The sequence below is a fragment of the Chaetodon trifascialis genome, chromosome 16 (genome assembly GCF_039877785.1).
Source record: "Chaetodon trifascialis isolate fChaTrf1 chromosome 16, fChaTrf1.hap1, whole genome shotgun sequence".
Lineage (NCBI taxonomy): Eukaryota > Metazoa > Chordata > Actinopteri > Chaetodontiformes > Chaetodontidae > Chaetodon > Chaetodon trifascialis.
In genome coordinates, this window is record NC_092071.1 from 6,343,603 (window position 1) to 6,364,673 (window position 21,071).

General features: G+C 44.0%; 1 protein-coding gene across 2 annotated transcripts in view; it reads right to left on the reverse strand.

Moving 5' to 3' along the window:
- The window catches only part of jade2 (jade family PHD finger 2), a 186,990-nt gene that overhangs the window by 13,937 nt on the left and 151,982 nt on the right, over positions 1 to 21,071 (reverse strand). Inside the window, exons 12-13 of one of the 2 annotated variants that reach the window (XM_070982655.1) lie at positions 13,879 to 14,010; positions 2,169 to 2,314 (exon numbers count right to left, since the gene is read on the reverse strand). In XM_070982655.1, the coding sequence (XP_070838756.1) occupies positions 2,169 to 2,314; positions 13,879 to 14,010 (278 nt within the window). The remainder of the gene's footprint in view (positions 1 to 2,168; positions 2,315 to 13,878; positions 14,011 to 21,071) is intronic. The other variant, XM_070982656.1, reaches the window with a different exon arrangement.

Consider the following 21,071-nt stretch of genomic DNA (forward strand, 5'->3'; position numbering starts at 1 on the left):
AAAAGAGCTGAACACAACATGTTTGACATATCTGGAAAGTTGCTCCTTGATCAAAACAATAATTTGCCTGTTGCTCGCCCTTTTGGTTTGGAAACCTCACATTCTTGCCGGTTATATTTTGGTGCAGTAACTCCCCACCCACCACCACCACCTACCCACATTTCCAGCAGCTCAGCGGCGCAGGAAGTGAGCGGCTGATGTCACAAGACATTCTGTTGTCGAGCCAAACAAATCATATGACAAAGCTGACGTCTTCTATCAGTCTGATCTCTTCCTGAGGTGTTCAGCATCAAGCCATTTTAAAATCTCAGATATCAGGTTTTCATATTAACATCTCAAACAACGACATTCCCAAACAATGGAGTTATTTCACGCAACTGGTCGGAGCCCCCTGCCAATCAATACACAAACAGAGCACATTCCTGAGGAGAGCAGCAGGTCAGCCACAGTGCAGCTCAGCTCGGACCCTCGGCTCCCTCATCAAACTGATCGACCCACAAACGAGGAGCGAGCAAACCCAGACTCCACTAGCATAAAGGTTAAACCCAAAAAATTCAAAATAAAAGGTGTTTCAATGAGGTTTAACTCGTCCGACACAAGCAGAGAACTTTTAAGTGGATGATTTTCAGCTTGGGAAACTTAATAATCTATTACAAATAAAAAAACAATAAGAAAAATCAAAACTCTAACTTCCAAGTTTGACTTTGATAGCATCATAAACTTCAATTCCTAGAACTTTAACATTACTGTTGACGTTAATGATCAATGAAACAGTCTGCTGATGTACTTTTGTGGACCGTTTGCTCGGGAGCTTTGATGTCAGCTGGATCAATGAGCCTTGATTGGAAAGCAGGAGAGCTCACTCGCGCCTCCTTTGATCCTCGCGCAGAATTCACCAACTTTTTCTGACTGTCAGCGTCTCGAGATCCAAGCTAAGACTCCTGTTCTCCCAGGAGTCCCGTTTCTTTGGGGGAAACCACTTTAGAAACTCCTGTTAATGTCACTTCAAGGATTTTCTGCTAATATTGTCTATTTTTGTGATTGTCAACAAATCCTATGAAAAGACCAAAACATCCAAATATGTTTTTGATGAAAATAGCAAATACATATATTAGTGGATTTCTTTATTATAAAAAAAATAGCAGTTTGTGCATCAGAAATACACCTGTGAACCTTTTTTTTTGAAGAAGAAGAAAAATATTTTTGTGGGGAGACACATTTATATATAAATCCTGACACACATTTGTGAATCGTTCCATGTGCATTCATTAACACTGAGACTGATATGACTGAGTATTACCAGCAGCAGAACGCTGTTTATGGGATCGACTCAGCATTAACGACATTGGCCATGTTTATCGTAATGAGGCAACATGTCATCGAGTGCAACAGTTTGGATCATTGATGCATTGTAAATAGCCTTTGAACAATAGTGGAGCTCTGCAGTGCGGAGGAATTTCTGTATTTTCACTGGATTTGTTGACAGTAGAAAAAAATCACACATGCATCCATGAGTTAATTCGTCTGAATTTCAGCCCACCAACGTGCACAGACTTACTTATTGGTGTATTCTGGCCTTGTACAACACAGTCAGTGTCAGATGTTAGACATTACCATAATAGTTACGTTTGCTTGAAACCGTTTACTTCTCATAAAAATACCCCGCCTACACAATTCTATGCTGTTGTGGCCATCAGTTTAGTCTGGATTTGAGCCCTTCTGCCCCATAGTTTGACTGGGAACTTCGTGTTTGGATGTCCGTCTCAATCACATCTGCAGGAAGCTGCAGTTTCTTACTTGGCTCCTGGCATTAGTCTTGTCCACCAGTGAAGTGAACTGGAATTCAGTTCAAGAGGTGATGGACTATTTGATGCTGCTGCTCATTTCAGCTGTTTGAATTTTACAATGTGTGCTGCTGTTCACTGCCAAGAGCCAGACTGCAGCTCTGTCCAATCCTCCAACTCCCTTAACGGGTCTGATCTGTGCTATCTGCACGGACTGACGCCGAAATCATGTTCAGCTTGCAGATCACTTAAGTGAAAATCCACATTTGGATTCAAGCCATCGCTGCATTATCAACTTAGCTATTGTATGTATTCGCAATCAGAACAATACAGTCAGCTGAGCCGAGGCGTGACTCTGCAGGCCTACTGCTGCTGATGTCCTACCTGGTCGGAGAGGAGGCTGCCGCTCTTGTCCCGATGTTGGGCGCCCAGAGCCCACTGGCTCAGCATGTCATCAGCGGTGATCTGAACCGACTGGGCGAGCCAGCTGTCGAACAAAGAGTTGTCCAACGGGAAGGACTTTGACAGACCTGAAGGAAGGGGAAAGGACATGAGGAGGGGGAGAGGAGGATGCAAGGAGGAAGAGATGGATGATATCAAGACAGACGGAGGGAGAAGGGGAGGAAAAGTGATGGGAGAGAATTGGTATGGATGCGGGGAAGGAGAGGGAGAGAAAGACAAAGCAGACAGGTGAGGGGTGCTGCATATCTTTCATAAATAAATAAAATAAAGAAGAGTTTGCACTGCAAGCATCAGTGGAGTTGAAGGGGATTGTCTCTCAAATGAAGTCGAGAAGTAAAAAGCATAAATGGAGCAAGAGCACGAAGGCAAGACGTGCGTGCCAAACCTTAACTCCCACACCTGTGTTTAATACAGGGTTAGCTTAGTCACCTCACTCCATTCAAAAGTGACACTTCATTTCAAATACTAATGGTTGCTGGATTAGTTTTATTTAACTCAATTAGGACAACTTTTCCCAAGTTTAACAGTCAAAGTGCTACTGTACCACAAAATAATGCAAAGTTGATTGGTGGACAAAATCTGCTAAGTCTCCTTGCCAATAAAGGACGCCGATGATAACGTGAATGCACAGAAAGTAAAAGGATGGCAGTATGCATGCACACAGTCCAGCAGCATCTTCTGGATCTGTGCCGTGAAGTAAATCAACAGGTTCCTCAATCTGAGCTGCTGGAACATTTGAAGGCAAGTGGAGGCTGCATCTGTATATTTGTGCTTGTTTATGTTAATTATACCATCATCTCCAAATGAATACAATCAAAAATGCGATGCAACATCTCCCAACTGCTATCAGTGTCTCACACGGCACCTGTAAATGTTAGTTTTTCAATACACAAAAAAAAAAAACAGCTCGACAGTGACGTTTACAGTCTGCAGCTGAAAACTCCAAATCCAAACACATTTCTGTTGTTTCATCAATAATGAACAGATAAACCCATTTTACAGCAGAAATCCTGTTTCCTGTCTCGCTCCCGACACTGTGGTATGTGTGTGTGTGTGTGTGTGTGTGTGTGTGTGTGTGTGTGTGTGTGTGTGTGTATAATTAGGAGATTTTCATGGCTCCTTTTCTATCATTGTGGCCTGTGAAAGTGCTGCCAAAGCACTGTGTGTCTGTCTGTGGCATTTTATTCTTCCTTACTCTGACACACACACAAACACACACACACTGTGCACAATGCAGTGAATACAGTGAGGCTTAAGGAGGACAGAGCTTTTTTTGGGGGGTGGGGGGTGGGGGGGTTTGGATCCACTAGCTCATGCACTTCTCTCCTGTTCCCACAGAGCACTAACACTCAGAGGCTGGTTTGATAACATTTCATTCATCAGTGTCGTTTTTCTGGTATCTTGTCTAATTTTAGGTTTAGCTTTGGACAATTTTAAGTTCCAAAAGTTTTTTTCCTGACTGAATGCTTGATATTTAGCTATGTTCCTACCTGAATGTGTTACACGCTGCTCACTGCTGATAAAGACGAGAGAGGAGATTAAACAGATATTTTACAAATTTGGCCCCGAATCTGAAATGCGACGTAGCAGCTGTAGCTGTCTTTTATAGATGACGAAACTGCCCGAAAATGTTCTGGTGCTGGAACCACAGATAGACGCACATAAGGCGTGAAGCCTGATCTGTCAAGAATCTGTGCGCTTAGTTTCTTACTCAGCGGATGTTCACAGAAAGTGGGATGATCATGGCAAGACCTCCACGCAGGATGGCAAGTTTGGATTCAAAAACAGTCCACTCTATGAATAACTGTAACACATAGAAACAACCACAGAAACCCCGTCCAAGCTGCCAAGTCCAAACATTTCAGTCAGCACATCAAGCATGTAGACGAAAAGCAACCAAAGCTGTTTCCTCTGATGAAGAATCTGTATCTTGAGTGCACTCAGTGGAGCGCAGATCTCCACCATCTGGGGGCATGGGGCAACAGGTTTTTCAAAAAGTTGTGAATCACCGCAAACATGAGAAGTGCTTGGGCATCCAGTCATAAATGCGCACAAAAGACATTAAGCTGATTGGTCCGTTGGTGTAGGAGATGAGCTGCAGACCGCACACAACCAACCAATGACCCCCTCCAGACCAACTGTTGATCTTAAAGTTTAGAGGCCGTTTCATCCAGTGAATGGAAAAATAATGGAATTCAGGGTTTTTAATTGGCTAGAAAGAACACTGTCATATCCACTTTGGGGAACAACTACATCTGACATCCTATAGGACCATCTAAATATGACAAACAGGTAATGAAAACACGACATGCGTGTGCACATTTTTCTGGTCTGAGCTCCTTTCTCTCTTTCCTCGTCTCAGTCTGTCCAGCCTCTCTGTAAATCTTCAGTGCCTATAATGATCTGCCAAGCAGGACGGCAGGAGGTGCTGTTAGGGTGGCTTTCACACCAGCTATCTTACACACACACACATGCACACACACACACCCCGAGCCGGTCGTTTCCATGACGCAGCATGTCTCTGCAGGAGTCGAGAAAGCTCTGAGGGAGAGAATAGGTGACAGAGGGAAAAAAAGAGGCAGTGTGTGGAAGACAGGAAGGGGTGATAGAGGGAAGGAGAGAGTGGAGTTCAGAGAGAGGAAGGCAGGAGGGAAACACTCTGCAGTCTGCAGCCATGTTCGAATTCTATCACCAAGGGCACATCCACACATTATTTTTACTATAATACAGCTGTAAAATCTAGCAACAAGACTCTGGAGCCATGTCTGCTCTGTGAGGCTGCACTGACACAGCACTGATAAGAGCTAAATGCTAACATCAGCATGCTAACATGCTCACGATGTCAGTGCATGCTGATGTTTAGCTTAGCTTGTTAGCATGCTAAATAATCAGCACTAAACACAAAGTACAGCTGAGGCTGATGGGAAGATTTGACCGGATGATGACGATTGATCACTAAATCGGTAAAACATGAATGTGTGTGCCAGATTTCACGGTAATCCATCCAGCAGCTGTCAAGACAATTTACTTGAAATCACAGTTGTCGTCCTGGTGGTGGCGCTAGAGGAAAAGTCACAGGGTCACCAAAGTCAGAGGATGCTTCTAGGGATCGCGGATGTCTAAGGTTTAACAGCAACCCTCTGTTGCTGCTTGTGTTTCCTCATGTTACAGTCAAGGGCTACACTGCATATTTGAGAACATTTGGAGTTTTTCCTTTTCTCTGTCTGTTATCTCGTATAACTGCTTTGATGGATTGGATTTGATATATTGGTGTAGTGTCTCTGGGATGTACTTTAAAGAGATGTGACTGGTGTTATTCATCTTGTTTTTAGCATTGTCCCTTTCTCTTTCATGCCTTTACATGCCTGTTTATTCATATGTGGGACAATGATGCTAAGATTGGGAACAGGGTCCTAAATGTGTCAGTCGCTTTGTCTTAAGGCTTTCTGGGATGTGAAGAGATTACAACAGAGGGAGAAAGAGGAGAAGAAAGGAGGCGAAAGGAGGAAATGTTTTCCTTTGTGGGATTACTCTTGATGTGTTTCGCACCATTTAAATGAAAATACATTACAGAAACAATACACTAATACCAGTAATGAATAGAAATTGTAGCTCTCTTTTGATCTTAAATATGCTGGAGGAACTAATATTGAAATCCAGAGGAAGCTTACTGATAGTGGAGCTGTGTCTTTTAAACCAGATGACGACACTGACTCCTCCTCCTCCTCCTCCTCCTCCTGCAGCTAACATGTTGAACTAAAGGGAGTGAGCTAATGCTACGTATCAAAAGGTGATGAAGCTCTGAGTTAGTTTGGGGTGCAGCTGGCCGCGGTGCCAGTGCACATGAGTCTCACAGCGACAGAAAGCCCCAGGATGGCGTTACAGAACAGCTGATGTTGTAGCAGCGAACAATGATTTGCTAGCCAGCGCTGCTAAGGCAGTGCAGGGTGAGGAATGCACGAGCAGGACAGGGCCAAGACCAGGCCTGCACATGACAGTGTGTGTGTGTGTGTGTGTGTGTGTGTGTGTGTGTGTGTGTGTGTGTGTGTGTGTGTGTGTGTGTGTGTGTGTGTGTGTGCTGCTCGGCTTAAAGCCCTCACTACAGTCTGATGATTGTTCTCTGGTGCCAGCCGTCTGCCTGGAAACTCCAGCAGAAACCCAGAGATAGAAACAGAGAAACTGAAAGAGCGTAAAGGTGCAGGAGGAGCAAGAGAGCGATCAAAGGAGCCATCAGAGCGATGAAGGAGAGACGAGACGTGCAGCAGGCAGAAGGAGAGCAAAAATACCTGAATAAAGGAGTGAAATCACACAACAGGACACAATAATGGCAGCCAGAATAAAAAGCTCAGCATGAATCAACAGAAATGAACCTGTCAGAGCTGTTCTCCGCAACAAAAGAGACGTTTTACTTTTGTGTTTCGTACCATATTGTGTCAAAATGAGCTCACACTATTTCTAAGCTGTAATTTGGCCCCATTATTCTTTCTTGAATACCTAATGAAGTGTTACATTTGCAGGTTTTTCCTGCTTCAACATGATGCTGAAGGAAAAATCCACAGTAATACACCTTAAAAGGGTTAAAAAACATAAAGCTGTTATGATGCAACCATGAATTTTTGTGTCTTTGTTTTGTATTTTATTGAAGAGTGCAAGTGTCTTTGTAGAGATTTATCCTAAACTGACATTCAGCAATGATGCAGAGAAAAAGCCACCACGCAGGAGACAAAGATACCTCAGTGACAACAGCCTGAAAACACCAACAAACACCGACTTACGGGCACTTCTCTCAACAACTCGAGGCTCTTTAGCTTTTGCTAGCTGTGTTTGCATCAGTGCCTTTTTATGCATGTTTTTAAGTATTGTGACATCATAAATGTGCAGTACCTGATTTTGACCTCCCTCACTGCAGGGCTCAAAGGGCGTTTGTTTGGATTAGAGGTGCCATCAGCAGACACAGACCAAACTTACTTTGCAGGTGATTTGTTTATTCCCTCACAGGCGCTATTTCAAGCGAGCGCGTGACGGCCGATGCATAAACATGCTGGAACGTCCTTGGGTATTGTTTGTCGTTTTCAAAGCGGAAAATAAACAAAGGCTGCTCAGAAAGTCTCATTTCTGTCAGATGATCCACTGAAATCTGTTACTGTACTGAATAAACTGAGCAGGCAGCGCTTCCAGAGCTACGTTACATTTACAATGGCTAGCTTTCAAAAGGTTGTACGTCAGGTTCTGCAGACGGAGAGCCAGTCACCGCATCTAAAACCTCTTCTTAGCCCGCCAATGAGTTCTTTGTGGATGTTTTCAACGTACATTTGTCTAACAGCCCTCCAACATGCAGACTGGATCGTAATTAGATCGGATTGTTATGGATCTCAGTGTTAAGGATGAAACTCTGCCTACGACAGCGACACCAGGAAGATTTTAAAACAATCCCCCTTTAACAAATCACCGCTGGCATACGGGCCCCGCTAATAAACAGTGGGGATCGGGGACAGTGCATCTGAGAAGGAGTTCTGGTACATATCTGTCTTCTTGATCCCAGAACACTAAGAGGAAGACAAAGCCCTGGGAGTCAGGACCAGACCCGACAGAGAACAGATGGCCTGACACACAAGCACACACACTGAGACTGTGAGATATGAACACATACGGCATGCAAAAACAAACACACAGATGACACACTGAGACAGGAACGATATATATACACCGGCAAAGGAAGCACAGACACACACACAAATGCAGACAAGCGATACGACCACGTACACAGAAGGGCTTGTTTGTCATGGAAACACAATGCGAGGGATGATTTCCCAGCATCTCTTCAACATCAAGTTGCAGTCTTTATTCCTCATCAGTCAGATGGAGAGACCAAGACAGAAAGACAAACAGAGAGCGGGAGCGTTAAAACAAAAAACGAGAAAGATTCGCAGTGAAAAACAGGAAAAATGAGAGATGAATGGAAAAGAAGAGGGAGATAATATCAGGACAGGAAGCAAGGGAGGCAGAGCCAAACCGCTCTCCTGTCCTGCGTTATCGTCTCTCTGTTTATTGATCAAATTCACTCCGACAGGAAAATACTGTTGGCTCGGCGACCCTCTGCTCTGGTTAAATAAGGAAATGAGAGAAAGTCCTGCGTCATCGCTCACAGTCGCTGTGTGAGTGGGCGAAAAGCTCGAAACATCTCGGCCAGATTGAGTCTTGACTGCACTCTGAGATGCAAATGCACAGTGATGATGGACGGCCTGTACTGTACATACTGCATTTTATATTGCATGTGTAGTAGAGTTACATACAAACCTTTCAAAGACTATATTTAAAGCAGGTCCTGATGGTGTTAATACTACAGTCGTATTAACCAGTTAAAACCGGTCTTAAGATTAACATCCAGACATCGTTTGACCTTCGAATCAGTGTTTACTGGGACGTTGAAAGTTAAGTTAAGTTAAGTTAAGTTAAAATGTGTTGCTTGTGTATGCTCTGCTGGTTGTAGCTGCATCTCTATAACCACAGCGACAAGTTTTTTGGGGGCAAAATTCTGGATTTTAGGATTCTGAATCGAACTGTGGCACAAAAATTCAAGTAAAACTCAAATTGTGAGAAAATTTCCCTCCTGTAATATTCAAGTGAAGAGAAAGCCGACATTGCTCCAAAGCGGAACAGCCTCCAGTCCGGTTATGCAGCACGACCTGTTTTAAGTTTTCCGAGGCTGCTGGGTAACATACGTACACGACTCTCCTTCACGTTTCTCAAAACTCCGCGGCTGACACACAAAGCCAAAACTTCAAACTCCGACGAGTGGAAAGCGAATCTTCGCGGATGTGCGGCTGGATTTCACGTCACAGAAATGTTAACAATGGACTGAGGTTAAGCTTAGCTGTATATAATTCTTACCAAAATGCTCTAATCCCACAAAGGCAGGAGCCCGTTTCTTTATCGAGAGAGCAGCTCCAGGTTTCATCCTTTGATGACAGCATGGAGTCTTTGTCGGCTGGTTTTTGTAGCTTTGAGCAACGTTCTGTCATGTTCGTTTTCCTCAGATCACAGGAAGGAATGCAGCTCCTCGTAATTTACATGTTGCTTTAGCGCTGCTGCTGCCAGTGTGCCAGTATGTCCTGTTTATGTATTTGCGACGCCTTTCATGTGTCTTATGTGTTGCATATTGATGTTTGGCTTCTGTTCCGCTGATGGCTTGACCTCTGACCTCTCTTTGAGGAGGGCAGGGGGTAAGCGAGATGTGAATTCAGCTTTCAGGATCTGTAAAGTAGCAAAACGCTACAATCACCCGTCATGTAGCTGAGCTGCTCTTGCAGATAAATGATATGAGGAGTTAGTCATCAGAACTCCTTTTCATTTAGGCTCTCAGATATTAATCACGTACAGTAATTGTCTTTGCAGCCCACAGCTTTTTCCAGAATGTCATCGCAGGAATATTCACAATTTATTAGATCTGGGTTCATATAAACAAGGATTATGCAAGGCTACAAATCCACCCACTTCATGTCCTACATATAGAAGCTATTCACAGCGGAGGAGCTTGTTTTTAGAGGGAGCCTGAAGATATTGAGGACTTTGTTTTCCATTTTAGTCGCCCACACAAACATACAGTATATCACAAGTTGAGTGTTTCTTTCCCTTTATTGTTTGCATTTTAATTGTTATTTTCTCATACAATAACAACTTACTTCTACTTTTAATTTACTTTTTAATCTTGAACTTAGTTTCATCTGCAACACTAAGACTTTTTTCCTCATATTTAGTATTAATTAGCCCCACATGAGCACTTAATAAATGGTTGAGAGTGCTTATTGATTCATGTTAAATGAGGAGTTTTCAACAACAGTACCTTCTATGTGGACATCCAGAAGTTGAGTATAAACAGATAATGAATAATAATACTCAAAGGGCACATTAATTAACAAATGAAACTGTTCTTACAGCTGTGCACAACTGCATTATAAAGTATTTTAAACCATTTATTAAATGTTTAAAATTATGTCTTATAAACACTAAATCAAATCAAAATTTTTTGTTGACAAATTTGATAATTTTCACAAATAACAGAGTCACTAATCGGACAAAAAGTTATTTTTCAGATGCTTTGTATTTAATAGGAGTCTATGATTCAGTGTTTTTCTGCCATCAGTCATTTCACGTGCGGCTGACGCCTTCTTTTCAATGCCTCTGAATGGTTGTGTTATTTTGAAGGGAAACATTTCCAAAATAAAAGCCTGAGAGCCATAACCTGAAAGAGAGGGAAACACCGGGTTTGATCCTGACAGCGCGCTCTGGTTCTGCCACGGCCGACAGCGGCAGCCCTCATCAAACTGTCACAGCTCTGCTGCCCCATGAAGCAGCTGCAGCTGAAAAAATAAAGCGAGGGCCGTTTGCGGGATGTCACGACATTACGAGGGCCGCCGACACATCCCAGAGTGGCAACTTTCAAAACGAGCCTGTCTACACGACGGTGAATGCAGGCGTAGAGGTAAACAGATGGACATGAGCAGAGGGCTGGATATTCAATTTAAAACCTGACGCTTCCATGGTTATGAATAGAGAGGCTTTGGTATCTGCACCCCTGATTTAACACATCAGTCAACACATTTCCACCCTCGCTAACATGAGTCTGGATTATTTCCTAAGCAACTCAAGCTCTCAGCCACAAGAAAACAGTAATTCATAGATTTCTGCAGGCCAAACATGTCACAGATGAAAACATACACCTCGCTCACTGCTCAGTGATGGACGAACTGCTTCAGAGCACAATATCTTTTAGACTTCTACGAGGATGTGTGTGCATTGAAATGTTAATTTGCACCCCAATAGTCAGGCAGCTGGCTTGTCGCGTGTTGACGACTTAAAAGCTACAGATTCAATCACCGCAGCCGCCAGTGCGTGTCCATCAATAGTCTATCTGGTGTCCTCGAGCGAGACACTGAGCCTTTATCTCCTCCGTTCACTTCCGGTCGCTGCAGACAGAAGTGCCGGCTAAGCGCCTGTGAATTGTTAATGTTAACGTTACATACATTAATCTGCGTGCTCCACTTCCACTCAGCGTTTGTCTTCTGAGCATCATACAGTACGTAGCTGTCACGCCGGCTAGTTGAGAATGGATCACCTTCGAGCGGGACAGACAACCATTATCATCCGTCCTCATCTCCCTAATGATGAGCGCTGGCAGTGACAGGCCTCTCTCCCTTACTCCACCAGTGTCGCTCTCCCAGTGGCTCATTAATGACAAACACTGACACTGACGGAGCTTCTCTCGCTTTTCAGCTTCACCACCGTGTCTGTGCCTGTTTTCTCCACCTCTCACATCCAGCTTTCACTCCTTTTGCCCACATAAATATTTAGATTATGAGTCAAAATTCTTTCCACTCAGACAAAACTCAGGGCCAGGAGGCATTTAGCAAAACTCTGACAGAAATTACACTTCAGGAAGAATTTGAAAAATTTACATCTTAATCTGGATTTATGGTCAATGTCAGACAAAGACCAGATGGATGTAGGTGCCGCGTATGTGCTGCAGCACAGCACCAGATGATTATTTTCATTTCCACTTACTGTAAAGTCAGTAAAATATCAGAATATAAAGACAGATGCCCACGATAAGTCCCTGCATTCTTCATGTCAGACGGGTGGGAAACACCTCATGTTTTGGCATCTTTTACTTTATAAATGACTTGAAACAATAAAGCCACTGGAACAATTCTTGTCTGTATTTTTCTGTTGATCATTTCACGTTTTCTCATCCAAGCATCATCTCTGATCGAGGGTTTGATGGTCAAGTCATCTTAGGACCATGCATGTGCATATAGGTCTATAGGGGTCTAACATAATTGTAGCATCGTCATAACAAAAATGAAGTCCGCTCCGTTCAATGCATCTGGTAAATTTTTACTCGAGAAAAAGGTGACTGTGCAAAAGCACGTGCTACAAAAAGAACCGGAGCAGGTTTACAGATGTTTTAACACAGGTATGTCCAGGCGCTCATATGGGCGCATCTGGGCAGAGTACGGTTATCTCGTCCAAGCATATGGAGAAACTCCTCTGTTGAAAACACTTTTTCAGCCTTTTTTCTGCTTGCTATTGTTCTTAGCTCTCGTAAAAGGACGAAATGCAAATAAAACAATAAAATAACACTTCGGGCTGCTCAGCAGAGTCCTCTGTGAGCGCTCTCCTCCTTCATGAGACGGAGCGGTGAAACTAACTGCGTGGTTACGTCGGTCAACAGCTCAGCGACCCGCCCACATTCACCATAGAAACACCAATGACGATCCAGAGATAGGTTTTTGCATGAAGAGCTCTCCCTCCACTCTAGAAACCCCCTCCTCTTTATATAAACAAGCAGGACCTTCGTGATCGATCTCAAACTAACGCAGAGTCATAGGAGAAGTTTTTTTCTGCTACTCTTTGGCTGCCAGCTCGCCGAGTTTTCGTCGCACAGTGAGGAGGCAGACATCTTTGTCATCATCAGACTCTCTGCTTTCATATGATACCGGGCTTTCGTGGTTTGCGTGAAGTAGTGAAATCAGCAGACGCAGTACCTTTGACGTGCGCTATTTTTGTGTTTTCGTTACATGCGCATATAATTTCTTGGGGTATGAATTATGTTTTGCTTGGACGGCAATGCTTGCTAGAGGCTTTTAACCGTCATTCTGGTATGCTACAAGTTAGGACTGGTGCTTCTCTGCGTGAGCGTTGACCATCTGAACTGCGCGCATGTCACGCTGCCCTGCAAAGTGATTTTTAATTAGTCACGGTACTACCGTATACCCCGGGAAAATGTGGGGAAGGTTTGACGGTATCAAAATTTGGATACTGCCCAACTCTGCAGAGCATCAAGCTTTCAATCACCAGAGGACTAAAGCTTATAAACTTATTATAAACTCTGTGAAGGCCAATCTACAGTTCTACAGGCTAAAACCACGTGATTTATTTATTACAGGAAAGCTGACAGGAGATCTGAGATTCAAAGGGACGACATTTTTACAACATCCAGCTCTGCTGCATCTCTCGCTCTCACTTTTCCTGCATTTGCCCCTCTGCCAACAGATTGATGCATCAGATCAGAGCAGCTGGGCTGAGCTGCAGTCAGCTCCTATTAAAGATTTTAGCATCACACCTGACACCTGATCTACGGCGAGCAATCCGTCGCAAATGCATGACAACACCGATGATGGAGGCATGACGCCTGTAGAAAAAGAAAAGGCAGCGCACCAGCATGGAAGAGAAGCTGACCGCAGGAGGACGAAGCTGCTTTTCTTAAAGGTTGCAGCACTCTTGCTGCATTAATAATTTATCTAATAAAATGTTTCTACATATAAAGTCTTTTATCAGGTCAAAATGAAGCAATATCATCCTCAGATTTCCAACTTTTACAATGTCTTGCTCGTTTTGTTTTTGCATTTTGCCCAAAACGCTGCGTCAAATACATTATTGATGCATCAAGGCTACGAATGTGCTGCAAGCCATTTGTCAGCGGGGTCTTTCATACGGGCACACACGTATGTGGCAAACACTCAGCCAATGAGGTGCATTTGATTGGTTTGGAAAGACTGCAAACACTGCAGGGCGCACACCCACACACCCACACACAAGCGCACACACACACACACACACACACACAATGTACCTAGCTCTTTTAGCAGGGAGCCGTTCTCTGACTTCAATCTCTCCTTTTTCTTCTCAGGACTACTCTTCCTCCTCTCCTTCCCTTTCTCCTTCACTCCATTCTGCTTCCTCTTTTCTCCCTTCTTGGTTTTCTCTGCAGGGAGACACAGAAGGGATTTAGTTGATTTACTCAATTTAAGCTTGATTTGGTTGGAAAGTGTCACTTAGCCTGGGGAACTTCCTCCTTTCAGGTGGAATTTGAGCGAGAAAGAATACAAGTCACATTAAGGTTAAAGAAAGGTAGCACAAAAAGATCCATACCAATCAATTAGTGAGAGTTTTTAGGAATCGGTTTTATTTGCTAGAACCCAGCTGATGAAAACACATCTAAATCTAATTTAAGATGCACACAGAGCGGATAAGCCAGAGGGAGAAATAAGGAAGAAAACAGCAGAGAAAAGTCTGAGATGAACTTGAATTTTAAGGCCTGAAGAAGCCACACACTCGCTGATGGTGCTGGATTGTGTTACAGCCGCCCTGAACTTCACGTTTTGGACCACAATGAGTGTGTTGACTGACAACTTTGAGTCTGGCTGAGAGGTATTTTCACAGGAGGTCATCCAGCTGAAGTAATTGTATACAGGTTGTAAGCCAGTTTATGGTTTGAAGAGAAAAGGTGTCACTGGCCAAATGTGACTCACCTCCTGATGAGGTTTGGCGATGGAGCCGTAGTTCATCTTCAGCGGCGCGTTCGCTCTTCTGCTCTACCCAGATAAAGCCTGAATGCCCTGATGCATGTTAATTCTTCCTCTAAAGGTTGTTTAGTATTCTAGTTCAAGTTCGAGGGTGAGGCTGTCAGATGCAAGACCCATGTGGCCTCGGTGAAGGATACCTCAGTTAACCTCAGAGTTAAAACCAGAAAACACAGCCTGATCGTTGAGTTCACGGTTATGTGTGTGTGTGTGTGTGTGTGGAGCCGCTGTGTTGCATGTTCTTGTAACGCTCTAAGTAAAAATCAAACAGTCCAATCCACCTGTCAGACTCTTTGAGACGCAAAACAACAAAACTGCAGCAGATCAGACTCTGGCTCTCAGGAGAGGGACCACACACGTACTGTATGTATATACACAAACACGGGTCTGCAAGCCTGCTGCCACACACACACGCACGCACACACACACACACACTGTATGACATGTAACAGAGGCCTGCAGAGCGCCTCCCCGCTGCGAGCTGTCCTCTCGCTCCGGGAGACGTCGCTCTCTCCCTCCAGCTGAGAGTGTGGCAGGTAACACGCCAAGCGCTGATATGTACACACCATCAAAGACCAAATAACACCAGAACGCAGTCCAGTGCACTCGCAGGGCCGAACAGGACGCCACCCTTTCACATCCAGAGCTTGTTTTATGACGTCATGAATGTAACTTTTTGTCGACATAAACACACGCAGGCAGCAGGTTAATCTAATAAAAAAAAAATCTGAGATTGATGATGAGATAATAATCGTGCCCTTAAGCTGCTAAACCGCCGCATTAATACAAGTGTGTGCCTCCCTTTTTATTTAAGACGCGACTCCACTGCAAGAAGAAACATCGATGATTGTCAGCTCACACACACACACACACACACACACACACACTCGCCTGCACACGCAGACACACAGCATGTAAGGAAGCGATGCAGTCACACTCGGCTGGCTCTCACATATACAGCACAGTGATGATCTCTCTCCGGCTCTCGTTCTATGGCATGGGAAGCCCTTATTGTTGGGTTGTCTTGTTGTTACAGGCTCCTGCTGTTTACACAAACACAGTCCTGACTGCATGGCTCACTAACTCTCCTGCTGCTGTGCACCGTCTTCATATACTGCGTGTGTGTGTGCACTGTTACAGCAGGTGGCACCTGCAGGTTCATTACAGCTATACTGGAGTTTAGCAAAGCTGATTTTATTTGTTTATGTGTGTGTGTGTGTGTGTGTCAGCAGTTACTGTAGGGTGAAATAGTCGACATGGATGATCTGACAGCTCAAGTGTCTGTAAAAAAAAACAAAAAAACAAAACAGTATACCTAGAGTTCATTACCTTCAGATTCTTGTTAAAAATACATCTGTAATTAATCTTGCTGTTCAAAAAAAAGCCAACATTAGATTCTATATATCCACAATGCAAAAATAAGCAGCGTGAAAATTCCATTCGAGAAGCACCATTTGTTTTTAATCACCCTGATGTGCTGTATAATAAGCAGCTCTTTTGCATGCGGCTCCCTCTTCTTCTCCTTTCTTAGGTGGAGGCAGCTGTCCTCACCACCAGATGACCCCGGTTGCAGCGGGAAATGAAACGAGGCTCAGAAACTTTCATTCTCTGAGAGAAATGTGTTAAGTCTCCTCGTTTTAAGTGAAAATCTGCGAGCAGGACTGCAGCCATGCCAGCAGCTCTGCCAGGTTGCACTCACACATCTTAGTTTAGCGTGTTAGCATGCCAACATTCGCTAATTAGCACTAACATGAACTACGGCTGAGGCCGTCGTCATTAGATTTGCAGGCAAGGTGCTGAACAAATGTGAACTGATGATGGCACTAAATGAAAACTCTGAAGACGTCACAGTTAGTCCAGTTCATCCTGTGTGAGACTTTAACGTCCGTACCATGTTTCATGGCAATCCATCCAATAGTTGCTGAGACGTTTCACACAAGTCACAAATCCCTGCCTCATGGTGGTGCAAGAGGTCATCAATGCCAGCAGGATTTGTCCCCTGGGGGCATTAAAATTTGCATAAAATTTCATCTTAATCCCTCCAATAGCTGTTCAGAGAGATGAGTATGGAGCAAAGCGGTGAACCAGTGGCCGGGCTGACAGTGCCGTCCATACATTTGTGCAGCTAGAACGGCGTATAAAGTGTACAGAAGCCAGATCGAGCGAGAGAGACGCCTCTCTCTCTCTCGGATCGAGAAAGGCTCGGCTCACGACATGAAACTCAGATCAAACTGTCAAACTAGGCAGAGCTAATCAAATATGAATCAAGATTCTGTTCCTGCGTTGCATCACCTCAAATGTTTTCACACACTCTTTTCTGTGTACTGTTTACATGCAATATGAAAAACCTGCAGTGTGTTCTGGCTGTGGCAGGTTTTCTACCTTCTGAGGAAAAAAAGTGAACACCACAGTCCTTCACGTCTGTTTTCTGGTCATGTTGCAAAAATATTTGTGACTTTTTACTGCAGAGACAAACCAGTTTCATGAAAGATCATCTGTCCAGCAGTAAAATACTTTCTTTAAGTGGAAGCTTTGGTATCACACTGATGCTGCTCTGTGGCATACAGTATAGATTCTTTTAAAGGTGTGTGTGTGTGTGTGTGTGTGTGTGTGTGTGTGTGTGTGTGTGTGTGTGTGTGTGTGTGTGTGTGTGTGTGTTGGTCAGTACAATACATGCCTACACTGTGTGTGTGGCTGTCATAGCCAGCAGTAGGCTGTCCTCATGCTTGCTTTAGCATGGAGGAGCAGGACATGCATGAATGGAGCTGAGAGAGACCAGAGAGAGATTTCACACTGAGACACCCCTGTGTGTGTGTGTGTGTGTGTGTGTGTGTGTGTGTGTGTGTGTGTGTGTGTGTGTGTGTGTGTGTGTGTGTGTGTGTGTGTGTGTGTGTGTGTGTGTGTGTGTGTGTGTGTGTGTGTAAGAGAGCAAAGAAGAAGCAACTGTGACAGTACAGTTCACTCGGAGTACAGTACCTAATGTCTGGAAAGGAAAAAAAAAAAGTGGGTCTAAAAATGTTCCATTTTTGTTTGGGGATCTTCACGCTTTCAAAGGACTCGACGAGGTTCGAGCTGTACCTCCATCTCACAGCGGAAAGGTAAGGTGAAGTGGAAGAAAAAAGGATGTGGAGACGTTATGGAGGCCGACAGCATGAATACCGATTGGGAAGATGAAATGGGATGGAATGAGGTGTTAAAATTGTGTGTGGGGGGGGTTATTTCCAGGTCCGTGGCGGATCATTGCCTGAGTTATGGAGGAAGCTCTTAAATGCCTCCCTGTGAAAAGTTATGTGGAGTCAAAAGCGCAGTAGTTTTTAAAGGTTATGAAAGTGCCAAACGTGCACTGAAGGCAGCTACGACACATCTGACGCTGCAGCGGGAAGAGCAGCGAGGCCGTAGTTTAAAGTGAGAAAACATTTTTCTGCACGTTCATCAAAGCCGTTAGTCGTGCCCTTTGAGAGAGAAGAGATTTTCATTGAACTTTTAGATTTCTGTATGCTCGCAAGTGAGTAACACTACAGCTGCTTACAGCCACGTTTCTCTCAAGAAAACTACAGAGACGCAAAAGGACAGAGGAATGACAGGAAGCCATTTCCCATAATTACTGTCACATCAGCCACTTCCAGCTTCTCTCGCGTACTGCAGCTTCTCTGCTTTAGCTGTAGCTGTGCAGCAGAGGCAACACTAACATCCTCCCTGTCTGCAGTGTTTAAAGGCTGAAAAGAGCTCTGCTGTTGCAAGGACAGTACCACATTAAGAGTAAAGGCTTTTTGAAATACTTTACAAATGGCTGAAATTTCTCCTCTCCAGAAAATCCTATAAAAGAGAGATGAACTATAATAGAGACTTAGTTTCATTTGACCATGGCGGCAATCCTCAGAGTTCTGGGAGGAAGTGAACTGCTCGTCTTGAATCTCAAAAATCTGATTTCATCTCTGGTTCACCTGCAGACCTGCTGTCCAGTGAGTAATATTGACAACGAGTCTTTTGAATACACAGGGTGCTGGTTGAGGTGCACTTGTGATCGACCTAATCAACAGACACATGGAGGCTGTAACCTTCTGTAACCGTAACCCTCTTCAGCAGCAGGAACTTTTCCACGAACCCAGAAACCTTTTTAGGGACTTTAGATTTTTCTCTGCATTTCAAGTGGAGGAAACCGGGTCTAAATTTAGATCCTGGGCTGTAGTTCTGGCGCCTTCAGTCTCTGCCTACACTTTTCCTTTCCAACATTCATTCAAACATCAGAGGTGCAACAGTACAATGCAAAGAACAACACGGTGACGCTCTTTGTGTGCAAACAAAGCACTTGCTTTTTGGGTTGCTGCATTAAATATTTACTGTTCTTCACGTGTGGTGCAGACAAAAATAGACTTCTTAGTTCCTGATTTAAGGTCTTGACATGCCTGAAAAAACAAACCAGTGTCTGAACCAAGGTTTGCATTTGTTACATTGTGAACATTTTATCCAGTTACTTTTGCATTAACAGTACAATTAAAGAACCACATTAAACACATTGAAGAACTACATTACAGACCCGCATCCTGTCATCATCACTGCCCTGTGCTTGCAGCTGATTGGCTTGTAGGCGTGCATCTGATGTTGACATGTCAGTTAAAATCAATTCCTCTCTCATCCTCTTGGAAAACAACTTAAAGGTGTGATTTTTGACTCTTCATAAAGACGAAGAAGCAAATATCAATAAAACATCTGCTCTCCTCCTCTGCCAAAATGCCACCGTGGCTCATTTTTTCCTGCCGTTGGCGCCAAAGTCCGAAGCATGAGGAAAACTGATCTGGACCGAGACCACCACTTTTTGTCGGGCCAAGCTTTGCCTGTTCTGACCATTGTGCGGCGGAGGTTTCACACCTGGAATTGTGGTTTGTACCAAACAGAAAGGTGAGAAAGGAGCATCAGTTCCTAGTTTTCGTTCCTGGGGCCTCTTTGTTCGTGGTACTAACTGATCTAATGGGGTCGCTGCAGGGCAACCTGAACCTTTGCTGTCAGACTTTAAAGGTACGCTGGACTGCAAATCAGTCCATCATTGCATCAGTGTTTCTATTGGCCGATTGTGCACCTTTACAACAGGAATTCTTAGCTGTGCACCGAAACAGGAAACAAATGCCGGTACGAGCTTCAGTAGAGGTGAATGAGTGACGGGGGGAGAACATTTTTAGGGTGAAGGACGTGAGTGTAAAAAGACTGGACTGTAGCGCTCAAACGAAAATCTGACAGGTGGAATCAGCGTGAAGGAGAACTGTACGACTGTATGAAACTTTTTTTCTAAAGAGGATTTCTAAAAGACTGCAGGTACCTGACATTTCTCCCCCTTTTTCCAATTTATTTTATGGCTGTTGCTGAAATTGCAGAGGCCATTAACGCCGGGGGATCTTTGAGGGAGCTCTCAGAGGGAACGCTTCTTCACACAGCTCCTAAATTGTAATTTCTTTCTTGTTTTGTTTTGACAGGAGGGACCATCTTATCCTCGGATCTCCCGGGGTGCATTTTTCAACATTTTCCACATTTTTTTTGTCTAATCTGATCTTGCTCTTTTATATGTTCTACAGCTTGGAAAACTAGTCTTTGGGTTTTCAAGGACGCCTGCAGGCTCTGCTCAAAAGTGTGGAAGCTTTCCCCCTGCAGTTTATAATCTCAGCACAAATCCAACTATCAGCAGTGGAAACCTTTTTAAACACTTTTTTTTGTCAGATCTGTGCTTTCTCTCCTCTTTTGTCTTTATATTCTGCTATTGCATTTCTCTCCATCTCTGCAATATTACCCCTGCCTCCGCACCCCCTTCCCTCTCTTGTTTAGAAGGTGCACCAGCACCAGGGGATTCGTCTTTTTGAAGTGTGTGATTAATTTCCCCTCTTTCTAGGTGCACTGAACTGCAGCGTGAGTCTGTGTGTGTGTAGCCACTGTGTCCCATTTCTTACCTGAGCTCATTAGTGCAATGTGAGAAAGTTTTTTTACTGTCTTTTCCTCCCTCTCTCCCTCCTTTCTTCTGTCCTTTCACGCTCTCCTCCTCCCTTTCTCTTTCATGGTCTCTACTCCTGTTTCCTTCTCTCTTTCTTTCATCCTATTACCTTCTTGTCCCTTCCCATCCTCCTCTTCCTCTATCCTTATTTTCTCTGTCTTCCTCACACTCTTACACACATGCACACGCACGCAAACACACACTTGCTGAGAACAGATCAGAGAGGCCAATACTAACCACTGTCAGCTTGTCACAGTTCGGTTTGAGCCAGAATGTAAATGTAGTGCACTTCCTGCATAACAATAACTCTGTGTGTGTGTGTGTGTGTGTGTGTGTGTGTGCGTGCAAGCTTTCAAGAAAAAGTCCTACCTGCAGCACAGAGTGTAACTGAACTTGTATTTTTTTGTGCATCAATATGTTTCCTCCTAAGAAGAAGAATAAAAAGGCCTGTGCTGCAGCACAGTTGCAGGTCTATGCATGTGTGTA